This window comes from Aquarana catesbeiana, linkage group LG06 (assembly GCF_042186555.1).
Source record: "Aquarana catesbeiana isolate 2022-GZ linkage group LG06, ASM4218655v1, whole genome shotgun sequence".
Lineage (NCBI taxonomy): Eukaryota > Metazoa > Chordata > Amphibia > Anura > Ranidae > Aquarana > Aquarana catesbeiana.
Window position 1 is genome coordinate 95,063,640 of NC_133329.1, and position 15,777 is coordinate 95,079,416.

Sequence of the window (15,777 nt, forward strand, 5' to 3'; positions counted from 1 at the left end):
CAACCGACAACTACAGGGACACATCAGCACAATACTGACAAAATTGTATCATGAAGGTACAGAGTGTACATTAGACCCAATACACACATACAGACTCCCTCCCTTTGAGTATGAGTCTCAGAATTAGCTGTTAACTGTGACGATCTCATCTCTCCTACCCCCTCCTCCAGATTGTCTTTATAAAGAGAGGAGCAGGGTGCTCAGAGATAGAAGTCTATACTCAGGCTGTGTGCAGGGAAGGGACTCCTGTGCCCTACTCCTTTCGCTTTCTGCATTGCTTCTTCTGGACCTTTGTGATCCACCTCTTCTCTGCACTTTTCAAAGAGTCCCCAGCATTCTCCAAAAAACTCTTTAGCAGCTGACAGAGTGTCCATCTTTGAATGCTCCACTGAGACTGCTACAATATTTTTAAGCTGCTGCACAGGTATAGTATGGGCAGGCTAATAAGCACAGCTGGCTTTTGGTTTTTAGGCTCCCTACTTCTGATGGCCCCCCAACCAGGAGACCTTTGGTACAAGCACTCTGCCAGTCCCAGGTACCACACTGTAGGCAGAGCATCTGGACTTCTCATTGGCGTTCGGCGCTCCCCTTACTTATGGCGCAGAGATGTTACAACTGGCCAGAAGTGGGCAGGAGAGAGAGCAGGGGTAACATATGGACTGTGGACGGGAGTAGGACCTGACCACCAGCTGTACACAGATCCTAGAAAAAGGAGCATTTTGATGGAGAAGCTCTACAGAAACCTAGAGGAGAGAAGTCTGGCTGATGGCGAGGAGGCAATTCAGGATAGTGAGAACCTAGAAGAAGCTGGATGGAATTTTAACAAAATTAAGCAAGAAAATAAAGATTTTGAAGAGCAGAGCTGGCACACCGGAGACCGAGATATAGCGAAGAGAAGTTTAGGAGAAAACAAGTTGATGATTATGGAACCAGCAAAGGAAGAATTGACAGGTCTGGAAGAACAAGGGTTGGCAGTAAAAGACCCAGAACTTGTACAGAAAAATGTAAAAGGAAACAACTTACTTTTTATAGAACCAAGAGAAGAAAAGAGGATGCCAGAAGAGACATGGCTGAATGATCAACCAGGGGAACAAGCTCAAAGCTTGGAAGGGGAACAGTGGGTGTTCACAGAGCCCATGAATGAAGCTAGGAGCTTTGATAGAGAGTCAAGGGGGCAACTGGAGCCTGGAGAAGACAAGGCACCCAACAATGAAGGCATGTTGCCAATGTACCTGAAAAAGTACCTACATGGAGACAACAGAGCATACCCCAAGTCATGGAGAAGACACCTTCCAAGAAACATGCAGGTAAGATCAGTTCAATGTAAATCCTGATTTAATTGTGCATAATGCTAATAACCCACAGCAACCAATTATCAGTTATTGTTTCATCGATTGTAAACAAAAAAGAGACAGAATTTGGTTTCTATGGGTTATTATATCTTATTGCACTTGGTATATTATATTTCTTAAAACAGTTTATGTGTTATGGAATGCAAATCAATATCATATGCACAGGTTTGTATCATACAACAAATACAGGGGTAAATTTCAGGATTATTTTTTTCTAAATTTGATTAGATTGCATATTTTGTATATCAGTGGTACAGTTTAGCATGTTACTTACAAACCTTAACACTCAAACATTTAAGGAAAGCTGTAGTGTTTATATGTTTTGCAGATATATCCATGTAGTGATCTATTTAACACCCATCTCCAGCTTTAAGTAGACCCCCCTTCTCCTGCACTTATTTTTTATTGAAAAAAAGAGTACTGTATGTATACCTTTTTTCATCGGTTTTCTGACTGGACACATAATCCTTCCCCCTCTTATCCGTCTTCAGCTGTAGCTGGTATATACTGCAGTACTGAACGTTGCTTAGGTAATGATGTGTAAGCACAGTTCAGTGCACTACTACTATGATCCCAGGCTGGTGCAATGATGCACCCTTAGGGGTGTGTCCATGACAGCCTGGAATCAAATAAAATAGTTAAATGGCAGGTAGCAGGGCCATCTAGTGGAGAAGGGGACTTTCTTCAAGGGACAATTTAGAAAGCAGGGTGAATATTACGGTGAAAGGTGTTTTTTATTTATTTTTACTTAAAATAAAAAACTATATATATATATATATATATATATATATATATATATATATATATATCCTCTCTCTCCTCTCTACACAAACACCACACAAACCCCAGTAGCCAGCTAGAACTAATATGTAAAAGAAGAACACAGGGGGGCACCAGCTAAGTGCAGCATCAATGGGTTTATTACGATTAAAAAGCCAAATGCAAACTCACAGAAATATAAAATGAATGAGCTTATCTGCAGCCATGCCACATTGGATGGAAGCCCTCCACCAGAAGAGCCGCTTGTAACAGCAAACGGCATGTTGTCGGTGAGGAAACCAAGTCCAAATGTTCCAGGAAGTAGGGAAAGCCACTGTGAGACACAAGGGAGCATGTGATGTCACACCTAGGGTGGGCCAGTTGCTATGGTTATATGTTTCGGCTCCTTTCTCAAACCAAATGGTTTGAAAAAATATTTAAGAAAATATTTGCTGTAACTGCATATATTGAGTTTTATCTGGAGTCTAGCTTTAATTTGTTAGTGTATTTAAATCTGGTAGTCCATTTAACACTCCTGTTCCCCCAGACTGACAATGGTGCTGTTTAACCTGCTCCCGCCCGTGCTATAGCCGAGTGACATCCTTTCGTGCACAAGCTGCCTGTAAGCTCCCTGCGGGGTGCAAGAGGCACGCTCTGTGATCACCGGGTCTATGAGACTCGGCTGATCACAGATCAGAGTAAGGGGCTGATCCTGGCTCCTTACCACGTGATCAGCTGTCAGCCAATGACAGTTGATCACGTGATGTAAACAGAAGATCTGTAATCATTTTTTTTTTCTGACAGCATGTGGGGAAAAAAGCCAATCACCAGCTTCTGTCAGAGGGACATCGGTCCCTCACACATAGGGCCGCGGCTGCCTCATCTGTGCCCACCAGTGCCACCTATCAGCACCCACCAGTGCCACTTACCAGTGCCCACAGTGCTACCTATCAATGCCCACCAGTGCTGCCAATCAATGCCCATCAGTGCCTCATCATCAGTGCCGCTTGTCAGTGCCACCTATCAGTTCCACCTCTCAGTGCCCCCTTATCAGTGCACATCAATGAATGTGAAAAACTACCTGTTTTCAAAATTTTATAACAAACTATGAAACTTTTTTTTTTTTTTTTCAAAATTTTCTGTCTTTTTTCATTTTTTTTTTTTAAATAAAAAAATCAACAGTGATTAAATACCAACAAAAAGATTTATTTGTGTGGAAAAAACAATGAAAATTTGATATATTTAATATGACTGCGCAATTGTCATTCAAAGTGTGAGAGTGCTGAAAGCTGAAAATTGGTCTGGGCAGGAAGGGGGTTTAAGTGCCAAGTAAGCAAGTGTTTAAAGCTGCCCCCTGTGTGCCTTCATCCATAGTTGGGACACTCTAATACAGGAGATGTGTTGCTAGTCAGATCAGCAGGTGAAAACAGATGGAAAAAAGCCTTGGAAAAGAAAACTAATGCAGCCACCAAATCTAATAAGCTTTTTTTGTTATTGCTGGTTTTTTTTTCTTTTTTTTTTTTTTTAAATAACAAACATGTTATACTTCAATGCTCTCTCTGTGAATGGTTTTGCACAGAGCAGCGCCAATCTCGGGCCCCCTGCCGGCGCTCCTGGCTCCTCCCACTTGGCCAGTGTCCCCAATAGCAAGCCATATGCTATGTGGAGCACTGGTTCATACTAATTTCTGAGCCCTGCTTTATTTATTAATATACAAGATTTACATAGGGCCAACAGTTTCCGCAGTGCTTTACAACATGAAGGCAGACAGTACAGTTACAATACAATTCAATACAGGAGGAATCAGAGGGCCCTGCTCATTAGAGCCCATTCACACAGGGACGACTTGTTAGGCGACCTAGTCGCCTGACAAGTCGGCTCCCGTTCTGTGCTATGGAACCGTTCTAAGGGGAGCGACGCAAGTCCCTCCGACTTAGAAAAAGGTTCCTGTACGACTTCGGGGGCGACTTGGGGCGACTTGCATAGACTTCTATACAGAAGTCGTTTTGCAAGTCGCCCGGGCAGTCGTTTGCAGGTCGCCTCGCTGAGGCGACCTGCAAGTCGTGTTGCCCCTGTGTGAATGGGGTCTTAGAGCTTACAATCTAGGTGGGAGGGTCAAGTGATACAAAAGGTAATAACTGTGGGGGATGATCTGATGGAGAAAGTAAAATACAGTTGTTAGATGAAGGCAGAATAGGCTTCTCTGAAGAGAAGGGTTTTCAGGGATCGTCTAAAAGCAAGCAGAGTAGGAGATAGTCTGACAGATTGGGGTAGGGAGTTTCATAAGATAGGAGAGGCTCAGGAAAAGTCCTGGAGGTGAGCATGGGAGGAGGTGACGAGGGAACTACAGAGCGGGAGGTCTTGGGAGGAATGAAGAGAACGATTAGGTTGGTATTTTGAGACTAGGTTAGTGATGTAGCTGGGGGTCGAGTTGTTGGTGGCTTTGTAAGTTGTTAGAAATATGAATTTAATTTGTTGGGTGATTGGAAGCCAGTGGAGGGATTGATTGAGGGGTAGCAGACACAGAGCGGTTGGTAAGGTGGATGAGCCTGGAAGCAGCATTCATGATGGACTGAAGGGGGGATAATCCCGTGAGGAGGGAATTGCAGTAGTCGAGGCAAGGGATGACCAGGGAGTGAACTAGGAGCTTTGTGGTGTCGTTGGTTAGAAAGGGGCGTATTTTAGATATGTTGCAGAGGTTGAGGCAGCAAGATTTGGAAAGTGTTTGTACGTGGGGCCAAAAGGATAGTTCAGAGTCCAGGGTTACACCTAGAACCTTGGAATGGGGGGATGGCCTGATTGTAGTGCTCTTGGCAGAGAAATCAGGGGAAGGGGCACGTAGAGGGGGAAAAATCATGAGTTCAGTTTTGGATAGATTGAGTTTGAGGAAGTTATGCGACATCCAGGCTGATATATCTGTTAGTAAATTAGTGATACGTGAAGAGACTGAAAGAGTGAGCTGAGGGGTAGAGAAATAGATTTGGGTGTCGTCAGCATAAAGATAGTATTGGAAACCATGGGAGGCTATTACCTGACCAAGGGAGGAGGTGTAGATGGAAAATAAGAGGGGTCCAAGAACGGAACCTTGGGGGACCCTGATAGAGAAAGGGAGCGGAGAGGAGAAAGTAGAGTTGTAAGTGACACTGAAAGTGTGCTTGGATAAATAGGATGAGAACCAGTGAAGAGTACAGTCACGGAGACCAAAGGCTGGGAGTTTTTTGAGGAGGAGGGGGTGGTCCACTGTGTCAAAGGCAGCAAAGAGGTCTAAGAGTACGAGTACAGATTCGTGTGCATTGGATTTAGCTGCTAGCAGATTGTTTGTGAGTTTTAGAAGAGCAGTTTCCATGGAGTGTTGCAGGTGGAATCCAGACTGAAGGGGATCAAGAAGATTAATTTTGCCATGGTGGTCGCTTAGTCGGTTGTTGACCAGACGTTCAAGGAGTTTGGATAAAGAGAGAATCAAGGAGATGGGGCGTAGGTTGTTAAGATTGGTGAGGTCTAGTGAGGGCTTTTTAAGAATAGAGGTGACTAATGCTTGTTTTAGATAGTTTGGGAGGATTCCAGAAGAGAGAGAGAGATTGAAGATGTGAGTTAGGTAGTGTAGAAAAGAGCCAGAGTGTGAACGTAGCATTTGTAAGGGAACAGGGTCCAGGGGGCAGGTGGACAATAGAGAAAAGTTTAGCAACCTCGTCTATAGTGGCAGGGTTGAATGAAGGAAGTAATGATTGTACCTGTGGACATGGGTTGTCAGGTGGAGAGGACAACTGTACAGTGGAGCTCTCCTCACGAATTGTATCAATCTTATGTTTGAAGTGATTGGCGATCTCCTGGGCAGTAAGTGAGTTAGTGGGTGGAGGCAGTGAAGGACGAAGCAGAGAGTTTAAGGTAGAGAGGAGTTGAGGGGGACGGGATGATAAGTTGTTAATGAGCGTGATAAAATAGGTCTGCTTGGCAGTGAGGAGGCGAGAATTGTATTTTTGGAGGGCAGATTTATATTGGTTGAAATCTTTCTGAGACTTAGTCTTACGCCATAGGTGCTCAAGAGCCCGACTATGTTTTTTTAGACTTCTAGTGACACCTGTTTGCCAAGGTTGTAGGGGTCATGGACTGATTCTGTGTGTAGTGAGGGGGGCCAGCTTGTCTAGGGCGGATGACAGTGAAGTGTTGTAGACAGAAGTGGCTAAGTTGTGGCAGGACAGGGATGAGATTTTGTCATAGAGGTGATCAGTAGCAGAGTAGAGAAAGAAGGGTTGAGGTGGCAAAGGTTTCTATGGGTAACTGCTAGGCGGTTGGAGGGAGAGGAGGTGGAAGAGAGGGGGAGAGTGAAACTAATAAGGTAGTGGTCAGAGAGAGGGAAAGGATAATTGGAGAGGATGCACGAAGTGCATAGGTGGGAGAAAACAAGGTCAAGGGTGTTTCCGTCAGAGTGAGTAGAAGCATGTATCCATTGGTTCAGGTCAAAGGAGGAGGTTAGACTGAGAAGTTTAGAAGTAGCAGGAGTGTTAGTATTAGCTGGGATGTTGAAGTCAACGAGAATGACTGTGGGGATTTCAGAAGACAGAAAGTAGGGAAGATAGGCAGAGAACTCATCAAGAAAGGCTGATACTGGTCCAGGGGGCTGGTAGATCACAGCTATCCTTAGAGAAACTGGAGAGAAAAGACAAATGCAGTGTGCCTCAAATGAGGAGAGTGACAGAGGGAGGTGGGTGAAGTACCTGAAAGGTGCTATGTGGGGGTAGAAGGATTCCCACTCCCCCTCCCTTCCGTCCATTGGATCTGGGGGAGTGAGTCCAGCGAGGGCCACCATGGGAGAGGGCAGCAGGAGTGGTGTTTATGCGTTCCTAAGACACATGGAGCCACAGCTTGGCCCCACCCACCACTCTCTCCTTATTGGCTCACTGGCTGTGATTATGTCTCAGCCAATGAGGAGAGAGAGGCCTACGACAACTGAGACTCCTGTGCACTTTGCTGGATCAAGAGGGGGCTCAGATGAGTATAAAGGAGGGGCTGTGGGGGAAGCTGCACACAGAAGGTTTTTACCTTCATGCATAGAATGCAGCCTTTAGCCTTTACAACCGCGTGTATCTAACACAAAAAAAAACTCTCTTCTTTAGTTTTAAAGCATGGAAGAGTTAAAACTTCTGTCCTGCTTACTATCTGTGTGAGATCTCACCAAAGTAAGGGCATCTTCTCAGACATTGGAAGAGTTCCCTTCTATTCCAGTTTTAGTGATCACTCACATGTTTGGATTTTCCTCACTTTCAGCACCAGCGACAATGGACAACACACAGGGAGGGTGTTTCACCCAAGTGGGGGAAACTGACAGCAATAAAAACAGATGTTCTAAAGCTTCCCTACTCTATCCAAAGGTAAACAAAATTGCTTTAGATACTCTATACAAGGTACATCTAAATCCAATAAAAAAATATGAAATGTAATAAATATAATATATATTGTGGCTTATCAATCCTTAAGGTGGAATTCTGGTCTAAATCCATCTAATATTAAACCTGCTCCCACCCCCATTCTAATTCCAATGCTAAACAGCCTGTAGTGGAAAGATGTGTATACTTTCCTTATCTAAGAACGCTCTAGTCCGGTCACGTGATTGGCTCCCAGCGACAGTGACATGGACGATGTCACCCATAGGCTTGCTATGGATGATCTGTTGCTGGCTGTCCCTTCTCCCCACTGAAGCCTGCACTGTATGCACAGTCTGCAGTCCTTATTCCTACAACACTGCTGTGTCCTGGAAAGATATGGAGGCCATCAGTAGAACAATTGAGAGCTGTGGAGGAAACAGCAGATTGACTCGCCTGGAAGAGTTGGCTTTCCAGTGGACTTCGGGGGGATGATTTCTCAGGATGGAAGCAGTGTTTGGGGACACAGGTGATGACTGGTGGGGTAATCATTACAGACATCCCAACCTGCAGAAACTCATTTCAGGGAGGTGGCAAACTCATTTTGCAAAATATAACCCCCACGGCAAAATATTTTTTAAATCACTTTTTCAATATTTTTTCACAGTGCTTCTGGGGAAGGGAGTGGGGGGTGGGTGGTATGTGGACAGTGTCGGTAGTTTTTTTATTTTTAATAATTGATTTTTTCATAATTTAATTTGTTTTTAATTTTTTTTTCACAATGCTTTTTGGGGGGAGGGGGTTGGGGCAGTGGACAGTGTTGGTAGGGCAGGGGAGAGTGGTGTCAGTAGTTTTTTATTTTATTTTTTTACACTTTTTCATTTTTTTTTTAATTTCTTTACAATTTTTTAAAATATTTTTTGGGGGGCTTTGGTGAGATGTCAGGGGTCTAAACAGACCCCTGACATCTCCTCTTTGAGACAAAGGGACTGAGGACACAGATTCCCCAGTCCCTTTCTCAGCACTAAAGATGAATGAACAGGAGACAGAGGCTCCTGTTCATTCATAAACTGAGCAGAGTAAACACAGTTGCTCAGTAATCACAAGACACAGGAGCGATCTCACCCACTGTGTCCGATTACTAGTTCCCCCCCGCAGCCGGTGGGAGAAGAGAGGAGGGGAGCCAGCTGCATTGTACGAGGGGGGTCGGAGGAGAAAGGGGGGGTGGAGAAGGACACAGAGGGGTCCGGAGAACGCGGTTGTAGAAGGACACGGAGGGGGCCGGAGGAGAACGGGGGTGGAGAAGGACACGGAGGGGGCTGGAGGAGAACGGAGGTGGAGAAAGACATGGAGGGGGCTGGAGGAGAACGGGGGTGGAGAAGGACATGGAGGGGGCTGGAGGAGAACGGGGGTGGAGAAGGACATGGAGGGGGCTGGGGGAGGAGCACACAGAGCAGCTGGGGATGATCGGTGCGGCAGGAGGGACAGCTGTGATCACCGATCTCCCTGTATAGCTTTTTAGCTGACAGCCGCAGGAGGGAGAGAAGGAGAAGCGACTGTCAACTAAAAATTGATACAAAGGAGATGGGGGATCACAGCTATTCCCCCGCCGCACCAATCATTCCCAGGAGATCGGGAGGCACTTGCGGGTATGCGGGAGCCGCCGCAGAAATGCGGGAGTCTCCCGCATCTCACGGGAGACTTGAGATGTCTGTCATTAAATAGCAGGAGATGTGGAAGAAGATACACAGAATAAATGAAGCAGAAGCAGGACAATCTTTGCAATACAGATCTTCAGGTACAGCTTCCTTCCCAGAACAGTGAGCAGCACAGTAGTGATGCCACAAAACCTCACACCAAATCTTCTCAAATCGGGAGGCAGCAGTGCCTTAGATCTCACACTACAGATATGTAGCTATGAGTCCATAGGCACATAAAGTACATTATTATGTTTTAGAAGAAATCAAGATAAAAAAGGTAGATATTTCAGGATTCTGCTTAGGCACAAATAACATTTCTAGATGTTCCCTAGAGAATAGCAAATCTTCACTCTTTGACTTTGGTTCCACTTCAAAGCTGATCTCCAGTTTTATTGTCCCTTTAATTAGTTTGTCTGGCGCCAAGCTGACTAGGGCCAAAACAACTAATCGATTAATCGACAACTAATCGATTATGAAATTAATTGATTACTATTTTCATAATCGATTAATCGGCCAGCAACATAACAAGGTTGAAAAAACTAAAATTAGCCTTTTAGAGTACATAAAGAGCAAATAATAGCTACTGTAAATATTACTTTCACTGTTGCATAGTTAAAAAAATGAACTCCTTACAGTAGTGATTATTTGCTCTTTTTGTACTATAAAGGGCTAATTTTTTTTTTTTTTTAACCCCATTATGTTACTAAACGTCTTAGACCTGGTTCACACCTATGTATTTTTTGGTGCTTTTTGCAGAAACGCACTACAGTTCATTTCACGTTCATATCTATGCTTTTTTTCAGCTGCTGCATATTTGGAAAGGGTCAAGGACTTTTTTCAATGCAAAACGGTGCTTTTTTGGTTCAACATACTTCAGTGGAGAAGCTGCAGAAAAACATGTAATGTGTTTTAGCAGCAATTTCGTTTTTTTTTTTTTATTTATCTACCCAACAACAAATTGGGCAAAAAAAAGCATTTAAAAAAATGCAAATCGCAGCAAAATCACGTGCACAAAAAATCAAAACGCACTGCAGAAACGGATCAAAAGCAAACTGCATCGGTGTATACCGAGCCTTATGCTGGCCACACTGATCAATTTTCAGACGAGAATATTCATGTGAAAAATCTTTGTACAGTCGCTGAATGAAAGAATGCTGTTTGAAATTTTCACTTGCTTTTAACATTCTGTTTTAAAACGAATGTAATTTCTGAACGAAAACCACATACACTGTCTGAGAATTCCTTTGACCAAGAAGTTTTCTATTTCTAAAATGTTCCCGTCACTGTGGTTGAGAACAAACGTCGATTTGACCCCACTAATGATTAGAAACTCGAACCAACGTTCTTAAAATGACAATTTTTTTTGAAGGAAGACATTGTTTTTGTATGGCCAGCATAATATATTACAGTTCTGTTTGAAAACCTGCAAAACAGTCTAACTTTTTTTCTTTTAAAGTGGAGGTTCGCTGAAAAAAAAATATTAAAAGCCAGCAGCTACAAATACTGCAGCTGCTGACTTTTAATATATGGACACTTACCTGTCCAGGGCGCCCGCGATGTCGGCAGCCGAAGCCGATCCGACCTTCGGTTCTCGACTGCTGCCGCCGCCATCCTCGGTAAGCGAATAAGGAAGTGAAGCCGTGCGGCTTCACTTTCTGGTTCCCTACTGTGCATGCGCGAGTCACGCTGCACGTCCTCTCAGGTCCCTGCTGTGTTCTGGGACCTGGGTGTCTCCCAGAATACAGCTGGGGAGGACGGGGTAGGCGCCGGAAGTGGCATAGATCACTGCAAGTGCTGCAGTGATCTATGCCAGGAAGTGGGAGCAAATACCTGTATTAGACAGGTATCTGCTCCCTCCTCCCCCCTGAAAGGTGCCAAATGTGACACCGGAGGGGGGGAGGAATCCAAAAAGTGGAAGTTCCAGTTTTGGGTGGAACTCCACTTTAAATAAAAAAAATTGATCTCTGACTGATATTTACCAGATTCAACCTCTAATAGTATATACAGTATATATCTCTTCTGTCCGTTATTCTCAGAATGGATTAAAGATTTTACTCCCTAACCATATAGTTGGTTATTTATATTTACCACTGCATAGAGATATTTAAAAATAAATTGCCTTTTTTTAAAAACTTTACATATTAACTAATTTATACACCACACTTGTTTTAAGGTTATTAACCGATTAATCAATTAATCGAAACAATAATCGACCAACTAATCGATTATGAAAATAATCGTTAGTTGCAGCCCTAAAACTGACTCAACTATTTTCTTCACTAACACGTGTGCCTGCTGGGCATACTGTATAAACTGTATGTAGCCTCAGCTACATACAGAATACAGCCCCCTTGTGTCAAGGCAGATAGAGGAAAACTTCCAATCTCACACCCACAACAAAATTGAGTCGGGAGGAGGAGTGCCTTCAATTATGGGAAGCTTTGTTTACAAAGCTGCCTTTGAAGTGGACAGATGAAGTCATGATTTTCCACTCAGCCAATCAGAGGAAGCTTTGTATTCATAGCTGAGGCTACACAGAGTTTATATAGAGCACCTGGCGGGCACACTTGTTAATGTACATAATAGTTCACTTGGACCAGGTTAGCCTAAATAAACTAAAACTTGGAGCTCAGCTTTCTTGAGATCTCAGCACCATTTAGGACCTCATGCACACTGTTAATACAGAGATTTTACAGCTCCATAGACACATGGGAATAGTTCATACTGCTTCTCTGAGAATTTTTCTGTGCATTGGTTGCATGATTATGGGACTCTAGATACAGTTTGAGCTGCTTTTCAATTTATTGTAATTTCCAACAATTACCATTGCGAATATTATATGTGGAAAAAATTAGAATCGCGCTAAAAACTGCCATGCATATAAATAATCGCCATTTCAGCAATAAATCCATGAATGCATATTATACAAAGTGTAAGCATTTCAAAGTGTCATAACCCCAAACAGTATAAATTAATTGTTGGAATAATTGAAAATAATAAAATAAATGGATAAATAAAATAAATATAAATAAACGTGAGTCCACACACATAAATGACTAAATCACCCATGTGGTAAATAAATACAATAATGTGAAAAAAGTCCATTAAAAAGCTGTGTAATCTTTGCTGTTGTAAAGATAGTGCTCGATCCCCCACCATGAGTGAAACAATGGCCGCTTACCAGAGACTCAAACAATAAAACAATGGACCCCTAATGGTGGACTTTTAAGGCACTTGGAGAAAATATTACAAATATTAATACCAATGTAATTTATTAAATTTCAACATTAAAAACAGTAGTAATATATAATTTCAGAAGTATTCTTGCAACCGACGCGTTTCAGAGTAAATATACCTCCTTCCTCCGGGGTGGGTGTACGTTAGAGACATTTTTATTATTATTGTGGTGTGTTACTGACTTGGCATTCTATATAATTAAAAACAGCAGGGACACGGTCTGTTAACCATAGAAATTCTTGGTTCCAAGAGGAAGCATTGGTTTTCAATTGTTAGAAACGTGTTTGGTATCCGTATTGGGAAAGAATTGAGATGAAAAAATTCATTCAAAAATATCTATGGTTCCCTTGGCCTTCCAAAAAAAAGGGGAAGGGAGGCCAGTAGGGGGCGTAAGGATATAGTATTTCTGGGAATACACTGAGGCCGAGAGTTGTCTATCACACTCTGCTGTATGACACCGGTCTGTGCTGTTAGAAGTTTGCTTATCTTTGGAACATTCAGTTACTCCCTAACACTAGAAACATCAGTAGCCGGGCCGCTTAATAACTCTCAGGATTTCCCTCTTGGCCTCAGCATGAAGATTCAACATGCTAATGGCTTTTTTAAATACAACCGGTTTCCATTGCATACATTATTTTAGACCTATTGTTGTTATGACTGGGTCTCTGTGCTTCTCTATGCAATGCAGGCAGAGTGAGAGGGACCTTTAGGGTGCTGTACATAGTTTTCTGTAAACATCACCAGTACTCCTGTCAAGAGCCTTCAGCCCTGATGCAATCAGTGGGTTGGCTCTTGGACAGAATTATGCAAATATCAAAATGCCTTAAAGCAGAGTTCCACCCAAAAATGGAACCTCTGCTTATTTGCATGCAGACCACCCTAGGTAACACCCACTTGTGATGCTCAGCCTTCAGGTATGAAACGACTGAATCCAATAAATGAAAAGAGCGGGACAGGGACAGTAAAGCTGGGGAGGAAAGCGCTAGTTTTTTTTTTGCCAAATTTTTCACATTGAGGAAATGTCCTATAGCCACAGAAAGTGAGAGGAATCGACTAAATTTCGATCAGTCTTTACCTATTCAACAAAAGTTGACCTAACAATTGACTTCTGTCCAACACACAATTTGGAAAACTTTTGTCAATCAGCAGCTGCAGCCACTGATCAGTAAGGATGAGCTCAGGCGTGTTCGCAAGCCGCACGTGCAGAGCCCGCCAGTAAGTCGGCACTGCACATCGCTAATCACAAGCAGTGAGACATTGTCCTGATGCGCGGCTGCAGAGATCGGGAAATGTCTCGCTGCTTGTGATGAGCGCTGTGCAGTGCCGACTTCCTGGCGGGCTCTGCACGTGCGGCTTGTGAACACGCCTGAGCTCATCCTTACTGATCAGTATATTCTGACAGCCCACTGGCTGACCAAAAGAAATACTCATCTATGGCCAGCTTTAGGCTGTAGGACACAGTACATACAAGGCGATTTTTAATCCTAACTTGTTGTAAACAGAATCACAATGAGCAAGAATTTACAAATACCTGCATTCACACATTAGCAGAGCATATTCCTGGTGATTTTGAAGCAGTGTTTAAGGCAAATTACAGGTGTAGCACAGGCATTTTTGCATCAAGTGTAGTACTTACCCCCTAAGGGGCTGCTGAGAATATACCCAGGTCCTCTGTAAGCAGTACAGAGGCTGCCTGTCACTAACACAGTTCCAGGGGTACAGGCTCACAGGGTAAACTGCAGTCACACATGAGTAGCGGTACCCCAGTAGGAGGAGCTAAGAATGGTGGTCCGTCTGTCACCCTGCCCCAGCTAGGCACACTCTTATCACTCATCCAGAAACATAAAGCAGTCCTTGCACTTTGTTTTTGTATGTTTTTATTGAGGGATATTAACCACATCAGCCCCGGAAGGATTTACCCCCTTCCTAACCAGAGCATTTTTTTTGCATTGCGTCGCTTTAGCTGACAATTGCGCAGTCGTGCGATGTTGTACCCGAACAAAATTGACGTCCTTTTTTTTCCCCACAAATAGAACTTTCTTTTGGTGGCATTTGATCATCTCTGCGGTATTTATTTTTTCCGCTATAAACAAAAAAAGCCTGCCAATTTTGAAAAAAAAGCTATATTTTTTACTTTTTGCTACAAAAAAATAAAACAAAAATTTTTTATAAAAAAAATAATTCCTTGCACAGTTTAGGCCGGTATGTATTCTACATATTTTTGGTAAAAAAAAAAAAAAAAAAATTGCAATAAGTGTATATTGATTGGTTTGCGCAAAAGTTATAGCGTCTACAAAATAGGGGATAGATTTATGGCATTTTTATTATAATTTTTTTTTTTTTTATTAGTAATGACGGCTATCTGCGATTTTTATCGGTACTGCAACATTATAGCGGACCGATCGGACACTTTTGGCACTATTTTGCGACCATTGACATTTATACAGCGATCAGAGCTACGATATGTATTCTTCTATATATTTTTGATTAAAAAAAAAAAAAAATTGCAATAAGTGTATATTGATTGGTTTGCACAAAAGTTATAGCGTCTACAAAGTAGGGGATAGATTTATGGCATTTTTATTATAATTTTTTTTTTTATTAGTAATGATGGCGATCTGTGATTTTTATCGGGACTGCGACATTATGGCGGACAGATCAGACACTTTTGACACTATTTTGGGACCATTGACATTTATACAGCGATCAGAGCTACAAATAGCCACTGATTACTGTATAAAAGACACAGGCAGGGAACTGGTTAAACATTAGGGGGTGATAAAGGGGTTAAGTGTGTCCTAGGGAATGATTCTAACTGTAGGGGGGATGGGCTCACTACAGCATGACAGCGATCACTGCTCCTGATGACAGGGTGCAGTAGATCCCTGTCATGTCACTAGGCAGAACAGGGAAATTTCTTTTTTTCATCTTACAGGCATCTCCCCGCCGCCGGTGAACATCAAGTTTGCGGGACCCGCAGGCATGCTCCCGCAGCGTGCGGCGGGCACGGGTGCCCGCTAGGCGGCAAATTCAAAGGGACGTACAGGTACGCCCTTTTGCCTGCCTGTGCCATTCTGCCAATGTAAATCGGCGTGCGGCGATCGGCAAGCGGTTAAACTTGAATAGGGATGGGGCCCTATGAAATAACCAAGCGATCAGAACATTGCAATTTGGGACTTTATATACATCCGGTATATACATAGTGAGGGTAAAAAGTATTTGATCCTCTGCTGATTTTTTTAGCAAAGAAATGATCAGTCTATAATTTTAATGGTAGGTTTATTTTAACAGTGAGAGACAGAATAACAACAAAAATATCCAGAAAAAAATGCATTTCAAAATAGTTATACTTTGATTTGCATTTTAATG

The 15,777-nt window shown here is 42.9% G+C and overlaps 1 protein-coding gene across 1 annotated transcript in view; it reads left to right on the forward strand.

The window, feature by feature from the left end:
• The first annotated feature begins 208 nt into the window (after nucleotides 1-208).
• The window catches only part of NPW (neuropeptide W), a 30,843-nt gene continuing 15,274 nt past the window's right edge, over nucleotides 209-15,777 (forward strand). The window contains exon 1 of the mRNA XM_073634879.1: nucleotides 209-1,307. Within this exon, the coding sequence (XP_073490980.1) occupies nucleotides 432-1,307 (876 nt within the window). The 5' untranslated portion in view covers nucleotides 209-431. The remainder of the gene's footprint in view (nucleotides 1,308-15,777) is intronic.